The 14,580-nt window shown below is 50.2% G+C and overlaps 1 protein-coding gene across 1 annotated transcript in view; it reads left to right on the forward strand.

Moving 5' to 3' along the window:
* Window positions 1–4,877: 4,877 nt before the first annotated feature.
* The window catches only part of SLX9 (SLX9 ribosome biogenesis factor), a gene marked incomplete at its 5' end in the record, with an annotated part of 51,260 nt that continues 41,557 nt past the window's right edge, over window positions 4,878–14,580 (forward strand). The window contains 2 exons of the mRNA XM_080346295.1: window positions 4,878–5,018; window positions 6,712–6,820. Coding sequence (XP_080202421.1) covers window positions 4,878–5,018; window positions 6,712–6,820 — 250 coding nt within the window. The remainder of the gene's footprint in view (window positions 5,019–6,711; window positions 6,821–14,580) is intronic.

Genomic DNA, 14,580 nt, shown 5'->3' on the forward strand with positions numbered 1-14,580 from the left:
CATCGCCACCAGCTCTATGGTTACTAAAGTATGTCCTCCTGTGAGAAAATAATGCACCCTGCACCGCGCTCTCCAGCACGCTGAGATCGCTTGTGACTGAAACAGCACTGGAATGAGGACAGAAAAAAAGCGTAAAACCACCATGTGAAGCAGGATGTGACAGCCGTGACAGCAAAGTGCACAGTTTAAGCCTTCCCACACTTTGCAGAAGCTGCGTACCGGCATCCGTGCTGGCTGCAGGGCTCGACGCCTCTGCGAGCATTCACACGTTCGCTTTTTACCTCCCTGGGAGGCTGGGAGATGGGGCTGCCGTGCTGGAAAAAGAATCAAAACCAGATTCCAGGTTGCTTTCCCTCATACCTGGGGTGTCCCCACATTTTGCCACATCCAAGAGCCACAAAGATTTTAGGAAGGACCTGCTCTCCCTTGGGTTAGCTTGCTCGTAGCCTCTGCTGCTTTCCTTGCTGCTGCCAGGCATTTTCAATGACCATCAGCAGAGTATTTGGTGTGTGCAGCACACAGAGAGATGGAGGAGAAGAGCGAGGGTCTCACACCCTCTCCCAGCTCTTCTCCCAGGCCCACAGGGGTGCAGGAACCTCCAGGAAGGTCCCTGTGCCAGCGTGCTGGTGGTGGCAGCGCGCCGAGCCCCCATCCCCGTCACCCTCACACCGTGCTGGTTCCGCCTTCCCCTCTGAGCCATCACACGCTGTGGCTGGCGGTGGGTGCTCGTCTGGGACCCCAGGAGGAAGTGGCGTGTCCCAGGGGGAGCCGGCACAGCCCCCAGCCCTGCTGCTTGCCCGGTGCTGCCGGCCGGGGACGCAGCCGGCACCGGTCTTCCCAGCACCATGTGCGAGAGCTCAGGGTGAGCACACTGCACCCTCTCTGCGCTGCTTTCCAGGCCTGTGGGGTAGTGAGGAAGGGGTTGTTTGGGGTCTGACACCCTCCCCCCAATAACCACCTGCAGTTCCAGGCTTAATCCTACCTCCACAAGCAAAAACATTACAGACCAAGCACGCTGCCTTTGCAAAGGCTGCGCGGAGTGACTGCTGTGCCACTTCACACACTGGAGGGACACCATGCTGAGCTGCCCGAAGCCTATTTAATGACTTGAGTGGCCAGAGATTAGATCAGGAATTATAAAACAAATTAATTGGAAACACCAGAGCTACAAAACTGATTTGTTGCCTGTTTGCCTTCCCCCGCCAAAAGAACAGAAGCAGAGAAAATGGAGATGCTGTACTCACCTCACATCAAGCTCCCTTCTCCGACCTGTGCTTGGGTTGGGATGAGGATGGTCTCAGCTTCTCAGGCTTGGCTGGGAAAAGCAGCCAGGCATGGGGAAGCTTTGCAACGCACCCCAATCCTTCCTTCCTATTTCTGTCTCACAGTCGGCTGGGGCAGAAAGGAGGAAGTCAGAGCGGTGGCTGTGGGAGGGTGTGTTTCCCCCCCAAACTCCGCCAGCCCAACTTGCATTGGCCAAAACACCCGGTGCTGCAGGGTCATCTCCTCGTTGCGCTACACCGGTGGTCTGCAAGCCCTTCCGCTGCACCAGGAAAGGGACCCTACCCAAAATACACCCTTTTTGCCCCACTTTTAACCTTTCGCAGCAATGCCGGGGGCCAGCCCAGTTCCTCAATGGGCAAATAAAGCTGGTAGTGGGAAAAACTGGTTCATTTGGGAGCTGTCAGTAGCCGCTGGGTGCGGAGATGGGGAGCTGGCTCCCTTCAGACTCTGGGTTGGGCTCTGATATTTCTGTGTTGGGGGTCCCTGCTGGGATAGTAAGGTCTCCTCTCTTGACAGAGGATGCCAGCACCATTCTTGCTGTAGTACAGCTCAGGTTTGTGTGGGTTTTTTTTTTAAGCAGCCTTCAAATTTTGTTGTGCGGGCTGTAATAACTCCTCCCAACGCACCCACAACAGTATTTCCCTGAGCAGAGAGGAACCAGCTCCTGGCAACTATCTCTTAACCTCTTTAGGGCCCTGAAGTGAAAAAGAAGTCATTTAGTAAACATACAGGATTGTAGATATGCTTAAAGATAATTAATGTGAAGCTTTTGTTAACTGCTTTGTAGGCTCCCCTTCCAGCAAGCTAACGTTGAGTGACCATGATGCACTATAAAATACCAATGCAGTTCACCTGCTGCTGTCTTACAGTTACGGAGCTAAGTTTATTTTTGCAGCGAGCAAAGAGGATCGCAGTGCTAGCAGCAAATTTCTGAGCCCTGATGAATGCTCCGTGGGACATTGTTTTTATTAAGGAAGATGACAGGGCTCTGGCCTGATTCATCGCAGTCATGTCCTGGGTGTAGCTAGAGAGCATCATCGCAATGCTCGTGATGGGATGAGTGTTGGAGCAGCTGTTGCCTGGCTGCTGTGGGGTATGTCAGGGATGGAGCTGAGGACGAGCCTGCTGAAAGCTGGGGTGTCCACCCCACCTTGCTCAGAAAGCCTGGGTGGGTGCTGCAGAGCAACCAGCCCTGGAATGGGTGGGCTGGGGCAGATGAAGCTGGGGAAGCTGGTGGAGTTTCCTACCAGCACTGCCAGTCACAGATCTGGGGGAAGGAAGTGTGTTCAAGTGAGATGAGCTGTTGTAATTTATCCTTTTTGTGTTGCATAAGGTCCTTACCCAGCTGCTCTTTTCAATTATTTCATTGGGTTTGTCACACCCTTCTGCTCCTGCTGACAACAGGTCGAGGGAAGGGGGTGGGGGAGCTGGGCGCCTCCTGAGCTGGAGCAGCGGGAGCAGAGCAGGTATAACGTGAATCCTTGCAGCACAGAGCTGAAGCTTGCTGAATACTCCCAGTTCCTCCGGAGCTGTTCCTCATGGTCTCCTGCAGCTTTGGCCTTGGGCAGACAACCACAGCAGAGCACCATCCCTAACAGTTCCCAGGGGATACTTAACACCTGTGTATGTTCCCCCCACCATCTCCAGCATATCCGTGCTTAGCATGGTGGCTCGCTAGTCCTGGGTGTTTACTACAACTACACACATTAGCCAATGCGTAGTTACTCTTAACACCGTGTCTGTGCGTTCACAATCGTGCACGGGACAAGATGTTCAAGCAGAGCAAGCTGGAACTGGAGCAGGCACCATTGGGATGCTGGCGTCCAATCTCTCCTGCTTGCTGTCCCCTTAGCTGGCAACACCCACGATCCTTCAGCATGGATTTCACCCATTTGAGGTTTCAATCTCTGACACTTCCTGGATTGGGAAACACTTTTATTTTCTAGAGGATGTCTTTTTGTTTCTACATTTTATTTCGCCTTGCTGCTGTTTAAACTTGTTGCAGGTGAAGGGGCTGAGCATCCTTTGGAGACACGTATGTGCTTAATTGTAGCGCATATACTCCCCAACCCAACTATCAGCCTTTTAAGCTGTTAAACATTCCTTTTTCTGTTTTCTTTCAACCATCTCTATTAGTTCCCCTTTTTAATTTTATTTTTACTAGAGTGGATTGTGTTTCCCCTCCCCATGGACAGTGGGACTGTTGTGGTTTTTGCAGGATGCCCTTGAGCAGCTGGGGTGGGGAGCAGAGCATCCAGCTGTGCATCCAGCTGTGCATCCAGCTGGGCACTCTCAGAGTGGTCACTCCCTAGAGTTGTTTTTCATGATCAGAGACATCACTTGGGTGCTTTGCTCCTAAATGATGCTCATCCAGCCTAGAGCAGGGTAATGGAAGTTTTCTCAGTGTTATTTTCTGCCCCTGACAAATATAAAATCTCATTGTTGTTGTTATTTGAGGTTTCAAAAAAGCAGTGGAAAAATGCTACCTGAAAGGAGGGTGGGGATGTGGGTCCCTGGGGCTGCTCCCCAACACCAGGCCCTGGGAAACAGCTCACAGGGAGTTGTCGAGGGCAGAGAAAGGCCAGCTGGAAAATAAAGACACTTAAACACAGAGCACCCATCAGGGCTTTTAAAAAGCAAAACTACCATGGGGGTCCCAAGGCTGGAGGTTTTACTCACCTGAGGGGAGAAGCATCTTTGCATCTCACCCCCTCATGTGCATGGGAAGGTACAGCAAGGGCTAAGGCTGTTTTTTGGGGGGTCCACACCTGGGTCCATGACTGCACAGTCCAACATGTGCTTGGGCTCCACGGGAGCTCATCAGGTATTTTCTGCTGTCGTAACTATGGAAATAATTTGCCAGTGAGTTTCACAGTTCAGTTTTCTATCCTGCTGTGGCATCCCGGTCTCTGGCTAATGCTACCAAGAGGCCTCAGCTCTTCCAGGGGCTTAAACTGTGTCACAGGGTCTCTGGGTTTAATCTAAGCACACTGTGGGGACTGCGGTGGGTCTGTGGATTCCCTGACGGAGGGCATAGGAACACAGATTGACCTTGAAGATATTAAGGTGTACCTGTGAGAAAGGAGAGAGTAAAAGAGTAACATTGACGATAGCAAAATTAGCCAATGATATATTACTATTGCAGCCCGTAACCAATAGCAAAAATGCACACGAGCTGGTAACAACTATATAAAAAAGCGTTTGTGGCAATAAATGAAGGCTGCTGTTTGTACACAAGAACTTGGTCTACGTCGTTTGTCCGTCTCAATCGCGGCAGCACACCAAACACCTTCCAGCCGTTTCCAGGAGCCCCACTGAAGGCAATCAGCCCCCGGGCTGCCCAGCAAAGCCACCGGCAGCGGACCCCTGGTGCTTCAGACGCCACCATTACGCTTCAGAGTGAACAGCCGCGCAGCGCTCCGGCTGACGCAGCCGCGGAAGCGCTTCCTGGGCTCTACCCACCGCGAGTGGCTCCCCGAGAGCCGCAACCCCCGCGGCCGGTTCTCTGCGGAGCCGCCGCCATCCGGGCGGGGGCCGGTCCGGAGGTGGGCGCGGCACACGCCGGCCCGTCCCCTTCCGTCGCGCCGCTCGCCATGGTGGGGAAGGCCAAGCGCCCGCGGCTCCACCGCGCCGCCCCCCGGCCCTGGCCCGCCCGGGACCCGCCGCCGCCGCTGCCGCTCCCCGAGCCCGGCCCCGGCCCCGCTGCGGGCGGCTGGAGCGCGCCGGCCGGCAAGGTAGCGCGGGAGCGGGGCCGGGACAGGGCGGCTCGGGGTGGGGGGACGCGGTTCGTGAGGGGCCGCCCGCCCTGCGCGGGTTCTCCCGCTCGTGGGGTGACACCAGGGACCCCCCGCTGTTCCTGCGGCCGTGACGCTGCCGTGACGCTCTTTGCGGGGCGGCTGCGTGTCTCTCACGCCGCTTTTCACCCGTGGGAACGTGTGTCAAGTCAGGGGGCAAAGCAAGGGAGCCTGGGGCTTCAGTGCTCCAGCGTGAGGTGCAGCCTGTGCTTCGGGGGAGCCCCGGTGTGCTTCGGGGGCTATCGCTGCCCCACGCTGTCAGCCACCGTGGTGGAGCTGCTAGCATCATGGGGCTACCACCATGGCCACAGCAGCTACGCTGGAGCAGCCACCACAGCATCCCAGGCCTTGAGCAGGCAGCGAGGAGAGCCTGCTGGTGGGGACAGGGTGCCTGCGCTGTGGCTCAGTGGCTTTAAGGCTTTGAATCTGTCTATTACAAACTGTGGATGTTTGGCATCGGGAATTTCTTCCTTTGGGGAGAAATAACCAGCATGCCTGCTACAATACAGGCACCAGGGTAGTGCAAATTACTTTGTAACAGACAGAGCTGAGTAACTTTTGCTTAAACCAAACAGGGAGGTCAGCAGTAAGGCTCTCAGTAAGTAAGCACGCATGCAAACTTATTTCAGCCAGTGGTACCTATTGTCTAGGAGCAAACACATGTGTCTTGACCATGCTCACAGGGAAACCAAGCACAATGACCAGTTTTGGTGTGGGGGTCGTTACCAGTGGGTGCTGTCTGTAAGAGGCCGCCTGGCCTGTTTTTGCAGTGGTTCTGTTCAGTTTCAGGTGAGGGCAGGTGGAGATGAGCTGTCAGTTTCCACTCAGTCCTTGAGGGGATTTAAGACCATGAAGACCATGTCTCTTTCACCAGCTGTGCTATTAACACGCAGTTCAGGTTGAAGCTGGGCGACTCCTCCAGCCCACTCACAGCAAGGACACAGAAAAGCTGTAAATGTTTTTTATGCAACTATAGCTTCCCTTGTGAGGAGGAAGGAATCAGCTGTGCCGAATACAGCTGGTTTTGTACCACTCAAAAATTGTGTGGTGGTGCTGGGAGATACTGCTGGCTAATACATTTTTCAAACCAGAGAAGCTACTGCAAAGCTGAGGACTTAGGGAGAATTTGTATGCTTAAAGGAATAAGATGCTGAAGATTTGGTAAGTTGCTAGTATAATAACTACTGAATCTGCTTGACATCCATTGATTTAAGCCCCTAAATGTGGTCATTTGTTCCTTATCTGTATTGTTACACGCTTACCACCTGTAACACGTCTGGCTGTTTCTGAAGATGCCATTCACAGTTCTGCAAGTAATACCTGAATTCACTGAAGTGAGGCGAGGTTGAGTTGAGACAGAAATCTGTTAGGAATAGAACAGTCAAAACGTGACTTTGTGAAACTTCTTTTTGGATGCAAGAGCCTGGGGGGCCAGGCCAGTGGGGTGACCTGCCTACCCCTGCCTGCTCCAGAAAGGCACCTGCATGCTACTGCTGGGAGGTGTGCCCTGCTCCTGTATGGGTGGTGCTGGATTTGATTTAAAAAATACATATATATATATTTTATTTTTAAAAAATGAATATTTCCTGGTGGTGGTTGTACTGATTCCTGCTTAATGTTTCTTTTGGATAAGGACTGGGACCTCTCATCTCCTGGTGTCTTTTCCGGGCTGAAGATTGACCCTGATACTCTAGTAAAGAAGCTTGACTTTGACTCCAGGAGCATCATTTCCTCCAGAACAGGTTTGTTGTGGTGTTTTGAATGAGTGCCACGTTAGGTTGTGAACAGAGACACTGGGGGCTGTATTTGCAGTGGCCGTCAGAACAAGCCCAGGAGATCTCAACCCAAACACAGCTTCGCATGTTCCTGCGGGGGCAGCTGCCTTTTGTACCCTGGTATTTTGCCAGCAAGTTGCTTGTTGTTCCTGAGCAGTGCTTTACCCATGGCAGCTTGATTGCAGCCAGCTCTCTCCTGTCCTTTGCTGTTGCTAGGCACCTGGCTCAAGGACTCCTGGGCAGAAGAGTCCAGCCTACCAGGGAATATCAGGAGAGTGGGAACAGGGAGGAGATTGATAAAGGCTTTTGTTTTCTAGTCCCACAACAAGGAAATGCTCCCTCTAGCTGCTTAGTGGCAGACAGAGCTTTTAATCTGAGACCAGGTTTCACCTCTCTAAATGGAAACTGATGGCACAGGAGTCTGTCCTGGTGCAGAAGGTGTGTGTGACACCCAAATACCTTCTTTGCAAGCTAAATTTATTTCTTCCCTCCATGCAAATTAATACCGCTATGGTGACACTATTTTCATGTACAGGGCCACTAACAAACCCAACAACCACCCGAGGGCTGGCAGTTACCCAGGCAGCGGTGAATGTAGCAGCCATAGCCCATCAGTCGTATTTGTTCACAGAGAGAGGGAATGGGGAGGTTGTGTGAGGACACGTTTGCTGGAGATGCTTACCCTCTGCACAGAAACCTTTGTAAAATGTATTGTTTTCAAAACACTGAGCTCATTGTTTGTAACTCTCCTGGGAAAAGGACATGTGTGCATATGTGTGTGCATGTGAACGTAGCCATCTCTTTAATTAAATTAGACAGCGTGTTGTTGAAGGCTGACAGCCTGCAATCCTGGTCTTTCATTGCAGGCTACAGCTGTACACGTCTGGTTTATAAATAGACCGTGTTGCTGGTCCCTGCGCAGTGCTGATGATGCAGATGTGCGGTGCCCGGCTATGTCTAACCCTCTCTTGAGGCTGCGTGCTGGCTTCCTGCAGGCAGTGATGCTGACCCCAATGCTTTGTGCTCCCTCGCACTTTCCAGATGATCAGCTAAAAATAGCTGTTCATTTAGGGGCTCAAAACTGCAATTCAATGAGGCAAAAAGTGATTTAATTTTTTTTTTTCATCTTCCCAAACTGCTGTGCCCTTTCTTCTTGTATCCTACTGGAGCCATGTGGAGGCTTTTTCATTATGGAAATCAATTCATTTTTTTGTGTTAATTCAGTGAACTGTAACTAGGCTATGCATACAATGGCAGACACCCTGGAGTTCGAAAAGAGGTCCTAGGCAGACGTGCCTTGTCTCCTGGGATCTCTGGTCAGCTGAGAGCCTGTTCAGCAGGAAATTCAAGTGGACTCCAACCTTCCTCCCCTTTCTACCCATCTCCCCTTAGCTCAGTGCACAGGGCAGGAGGGTAGGATTCTCCTACACATTGTTATTTTAAGATTTAATAGCAAGACAAAAAAGCATTTCTCTCCCACTTGCTTTTCGAGCTCTGAGAAGGTCAAATTGGCAGACTGTGGGTAGGCTTACTCATGTTTCCTGTGCTTTTTCCAGCTGAAGATGATTTTTTTTTCTGTCAAGGATGCTATGTGGTAGTTGAAAGGCTGGTATATTTGTCCTCCATGTGTGTGCATGCATGTGTGCCTCACATTACCTAAGATTCCTTCACAGTATCTGAGATTGCTGTTACCTCTGTGTTTTGTGTTACAATCTACTCTTGTGCTGTGACACTTCAGGGACAACCTAGAAAACTTCAGTGTGGGCTTGAAGAGGCTTGCAGGGCATAGGTGAAACCAGGGAGCAGTTAGATGGCTTGAACCTGGCAGGAAATGCTCTGCTATTTACCAAGCCCAGCTGGCAGCTATGGGTTTTGGCTCTGGTACCTCTCTTAGACCCTGCACCCCTCTGCTTTTGAAAGTGTAGTTCTCAGAAAGCCAGCATCTCACTCCATGGCTGTGTTTCTGTGATCAAAGGTATCTGCATATGGTATTTCTGGGTAAAACATTGGATCTTCCTCCTACTATTCTGACTCTGTTCCTCTCTCCACTTGGGTTTTCACATTGTGGCTTTGTGCTTGAACTAGGGGACTGGATTTTTTGTCTTGACAGAGCCCAAGCACCACAGCTATGTGAGCTGGTGGGCTTGCTGCTCATCCTGAAGCTGTCAAATGTGGAGCTGGACTTCCACAGGGTTGAGAGGTTGCTGAAAAAGTAAGGAAGAAGAGGTGGTGACAATGGCTTGTGGCTTCCTCTGTCAGCACACCCGTAAACTGCTTAAGAGAGGATGGTGGCTGGCAGGATCAGCAGAGGGATGACTAGGCGACTGATGGTTATGTCTTTAGCTGACTACTTCTGTCAGGTTCCTTGGCCTCCTTCTACACCTAGGATGTACTTTCTGGCTCCCTGCTTTCTCTCTGTCCATCCTCTGCCTGACTTGCTTGCGTTGTTCCTTCCTCTCTTGCACATGGCCTGGGCACTCAAGGCAGCTTTTGCAGAAGTTCTTTATGTGTTGTCCAGCTGTAAAGGTGTCTGTGTGTATGACAAACTGTTCTGCTTCGTTCTCTCTGGAGAAGGTGAGGTGACTGTTGGTTTCTGTCATCTTTTTATTCTAACACCAGGAGTTTAGAGAGGTAAATGAGTGCTGACACCAAGCTGGGAGGAGTGGCTGGCACACCAGAGGCTGTGCTGCCATCAGAGACCTGGACAGGCTGGAGAGTTGGGCAGGGAAAAATTGAATGAAATATAACAAGGGCAAGTGCAGAGTCTGTCATCTGGGCAGGAACAACCCCAGGTTCCAGTATAAGTTCGGAAATGACCTATTAGAGAGCAGCGTATGGGAAAGGGACCTGGGGGTCATGGTGGACAGCAGGGTGACCATGAGCCAGCACTGTGCCCTTGTGGCCAGGAAGGTCAATGGTACCTGGGGTGGATTAGAAGGGGGGTGGTTAGTAGGTCAGAGAGGTTCTGCTGCCCCTCTGCTCTGCTCTGGTGAGACCACACCTGGAATATTGTGTCCAGTTGTGGCCCCTCAGTTCCAGCAGGACAGGGAACTGCTGGAGAGAGTCCAGCGCAGGGCAACAAAGATGCTGAAGGGAGTGGAGCATCTCCCGTGTGAGGAAAGGCTGAGGGAGCTGGGGCTCTGGAGCTGGACAAGAGAAGACTGAGGGGTGACCTCATTAACGTTTATAAATATGTAAAGGGTGAGCATCACAAGGATGAAGCCAGGCTCTTCTGCAGTGACAACCAATGATAGGACAAGGGGTAATGGGTTCAGACTGGAACACAGGAGGTTCCACTTAAATTTGAGAAGAAAGTTCTTCTCAATGAGGGTAGAAGAGCCTGGAACAGGCTGCCCAGGGAGGTTGTGGAGTCTCCTTCTCTGCAGACATTCCAACCCGCCTGGACACCTTTCTGTGTAACCTCATCTGGGTGTTCCTGCTCCATGGGGGGATTGGACTGGATGAGCTTTCGAGGTCCCTTCCGATCCCTGACATTCTGTGATTCTGTAAATGAGGACTGTTAGTTTAGCAGCTGGAGGAGATGCACTTCACTTTGTTGTTACATTCCTGTGTCTGCCATGAGCTGGCTGTGCCCTGCCATATCCCAGTTCTTCTGAATGCCTTAGACTAGGGGCGTGATCAAGAGCTGGAGAAGCAAGCTGTGGAGAAAGGTAAATACTTCTTTGAAAGCCTCAGATGATGTTAGTGCTTGGGGGTGACGTGTAGTAAGGATCACCTCTCCTAGCCTGGCCTGGACAGACTTTTTTCTCAGGGTTTGTGTTCATCTTTGCTGTCAAAGAGGGTGGCTGCCTTCTACTCGTGCTCCTAGTTCCTAAGGCAGGTTTCAAGTTGCCCTGTCTTCATTCAAAGCAGCCTGCAGAAGGTTGGGAGTGTGGGGATATGTGTCAGTGTGGGGCTCTCACAAAGACAGTCAGGGCAGCTTGGACTGGGTACACAGAGGTAACATTTTTGAATCCACTGAATTATTTGGAGTACCTGTAAAATCAGCTGATAATGGCACATGAAAAATGTCCCTTGTGTACTGAATTTTCTACACTGTGCTTCATTCTACAGTTCTGGTCTCTTCCAGTTAAAATCTAGTCTGAGGAAGAACTTGAAATTGGGTTACGTTGTAGAAGATGCCAGCCTGGAGCTCAACAGTGGTCAAAAAAGCAAATCGGCCATTGGGAAGCAGGAGGAAAAGAGAATGACCTGGAGGGCATTGTTACGCTCCGTTAATAAATCCATGGTACATGCAGCTATTTGGTGCTACGTGTGGTCCTGGTCCTCTCAGCTCAAAAAAGATGGTCAGTGAAGGGCAGCATGGCTGCTCAGAGGCCTGGGGGGCCTGTTTAGTTGTCCCGAGCTGTTGGCAAGTTCAGCATCCATAGCAGGGTTAGCATCTCTGATAGCACGAGTGGTTGTGTGTGCCGAGGCTGAACGGAGATGAAATGAAAGATGAAATGAAGGCCCAGTTTTTCTGAGGGTTTCTGGTGTACCTGTTGGAGGCAGGGGGCCCTGTCGAAGTATCTGCTGCTGTCATAGTCATGGTCTCATTGCTTCACTTAGATACGAAGCTGGTTTAGCATGCTTGTAGTGATGGGTGCGAGGCATTGGCCTAGGCTGTGCTGGAATCAGTAATTCTTGCGATGCGAGAAGGAAAAGGTTGAATTGTAATAAAAAATGTCACTAAAATGGAATTCATTTTAGGTGAGTATTGTGTGTGTGACAACAGAAAGCCAGTGGTCTAAAACGGAAAGTATTTTAGTACGGGAAGCTCTGAGCCATGCCGTACTGTGAAGTAGACCTGCTGCAACTACTTTCTCCTGCTCTGCTTCTTGTCTTTAATCATTAGCTCATCTTAACATCAGATTCCAGATGATTTCCACATGCTCGTAGGTAACAAAAGCCAGCAGCATCACTGTGAACACTGCAGTTAAGTCCATGACTTGCTGCTGAATGATTGCTTCCTATCAGTGTAGTTTACTTAGCCGCTGACGTAATGTAAATCAAATGCTTTGCCATAATCTAATCCATGCAAGGACCTCTGTCACTAGTGTGAGTAAATAAATCTCATCTGGGCAAGCATCTGTAGCGTGGGAATTAAATGTTTCCAGCTAAGTCAGAAATAATGGCCTGTCATATGGGGGGGTTGCTGCTTTTTTGCTTTAGCTTTCCTTCCTTGGTGTTTGCTCCTTGAAGCAAGGGCCTGTTCAAGCATGGCTCTGGCAAAACAGTTGCCTGGGAATGTCTCTTTTTTTGGAGTGGATGATGAACCAGTTGTGGAATGATATGAACAACTGGACTGGCAGCTTCTTGCTTTATTTTCAGCTTCTCTGGAAGGGAACTGTGACAAGATGTGTTGTTGAGAAAGCAAAAATGCCATGGCAGCAAGTGCTACCACTTCACAGAACCACAGAATGTCAGGGACTGGAAGGGACCTCAAAAGCTCATCCAGTGCAATCCCCCCATGGAGCAGGAACACCCAGATGAGGTTACACAGGAAGGTGTCCAGGCGGGTTGGAATGTCTGCAGAGAAGGAAACTCCACAACCCCCCTGGGCAGCCTTGGGCTAGTGTCTGTCACCCTCACTGAGAAGAAGTTTCTTCTCAAATTTAAATGGAACCTCCTGTGTTCCAGTTTGTACCCCTTGTCCAATCAGTTTGTCACCAAGAAGAGCCTGTCTCCATCCTCCTGACACTCACCCTTTATGTATTTGTAAATATTAATGAGGTCACCCCTCAGTCTCCTCAAGATCCCCAGCTCCCTCAGCCTTTCCTCATAAGGGAGATGCTCCACTTCAGAATTGCTTGCAAAGTCTTAGCTTGTCATTTTGATTTCTGAGGTTGTGGCATGAGTAGCTTTTGCTGCTGGTTGCTCCAGTGCCTCCTGTATTCCTGGTGAGCTACAAAAACATGAATTAAAACCATTGCTGCCTCTGGTCCTGGACCAGTTAAGAGTCTTTAAGGAGACCATAAGGTCTGCCAGAGGTAGGTTTATGTTGGACATAAAAAAGAAATAAATATATATAGATACATAGATACATAGATATTGGGGTTTTTTTACGACGAGGGTGGTGTGTCACTGAACAGGTTGCCCAGAGAAGCCCTGGGTGCCCTGTCATTGGAAGTGTTCAAGGTCAGGTTGGATGGGGCTTTGAGCAACCTGATCCTAGTGACAGATGAAAGGAGGATTGGACTAAATGGTCTTTCTGAGTCTGTGATTCTGTACCGAGGTGGTGGCACAGAGCGATGTAGGACATTAGCCTGAACGGGGGTTGGGCTGGGCCTTGCTGTTGCTGAAACCTAGATTGACACAATATGCAAAACCAGAGCGGGGTTTCAGGCGTTCACGCTGTAACATCTCTGAGCTTCGCTTTGCACCTTGACAGCTTTTGTCCTCTGATAACCAGAACTGCCTGGCAGCATGGATTCTTCTATCGGTGGCACAGAGGGGAGCAGAGGAGTGAAATTACTAAGCATCCGACAAGGGAGGAAGTCCCTTTTCCTCCTGAAGAAATGTGGAGACAGGAGAGAATAAAATCAGGCCGAACAGGAACCTGACAGTTTGGAATTGCTGGATTTTGCAGGCTTTGCTTTTCCACTTTGTCAGATATTCTGTGAGTTAGTTCCTATGTCACCAAGCCTCCCTCTGCAGAGTCAATGACTGTGTCCTTCTGGTTTGCACCTCAGCTTCTGCTCTGGTGTTCCAGATTTGCTCTGTCTGTCTCATATCTCTTCCTTCTCCTTGGGCTCTGCAGCCACTTGTCCAATTCTGTTCTTCTTTTGTAGCCTCAAATGAGAAGCAGAAAAGCTGTGGTTGGCTGGGCAGTTGTGGTCCTGCCATGAGATGATGCACCAACATTATATGACACAATTTGCTTTCCTTTTTCTGTTTTTTTCTAATGGGTTATGTGCCAGAATCCACGTAAGACCTCTCCTCTCCCAGCATCGCGGTTCCTACAGCGCGTGGACTCACGGCTACCCCTGCAGTGGATCCGCTGTTGTGTTACTTGCAGAACTGTAGCTGTGGCCGTTCCCCTTCCACTCTTCAGGAGCTCCGACAGGATGCAAAACTTTGTGCCCCATAATTTATTCTTATATGTTTATTGGATTTCTGCTTGTTTGTGGCCTTTAAATATTATGTTTCTTCTTCCTCTGTCCTCACCCTGATCACGTTTCTCCATTAAATGCTGCTGTGCAAATCCTAGAGTTGTGCTGTGGGTAGCAGCAGGTTACTTGTGCTGCCTGCTGCATCGTGTGGTCCCCTTCAGCTCTGCCTTCCTGGGTATTGTGTGGTGCCTGGTTTCGTGAAGCTGAGAGGTTCCTGTTGTGTGGGGTGCTTTGGTTTGGTTATTTTTTTCCTGTCATGTTGGAGTGTTTAGCAATTGAAACATTAAAAAAACCCAACAACTTTATCCTGCTTGTTTTAATGAATGCATCCTTTCTGAATATCAGTTTTAAGCCTCTGCTGCTTTTTTTTCTAATGCAAGTTTGTGGTATTTTAAAATCTTTTGCTTGTATTGGTCATTCGCCACGTTCCTAGTCTGGATCTTCTGATGGATCTTCATAATTCTGCTGCTGTCGCTTTTCTTCAGCATTTAATTCTGTGCTGGCAGCTGTCACACCTGTCTTGTGTTTGTTTTGTGCTGAGCACCCTTCTCAAGCTGTTCCCCACCGTAACACCCTTCAGAAGGAAAGGGGTGAAAACAGTTTGCTCCACAAACT

The sequence above is a fragment of the Nesoenas mayeri genome (assembly GCF_963082525.1).
Source record: "Nesoenas mayeri genome assembly, chromosome: 6".
NCBI classification, from domain to species: domain Eukaryota; kingdom Metazoa; phylum Chordata; class Aves; order Columbiformes; family Columbidae; genus Nesoenas; species Nesoenas mayeri.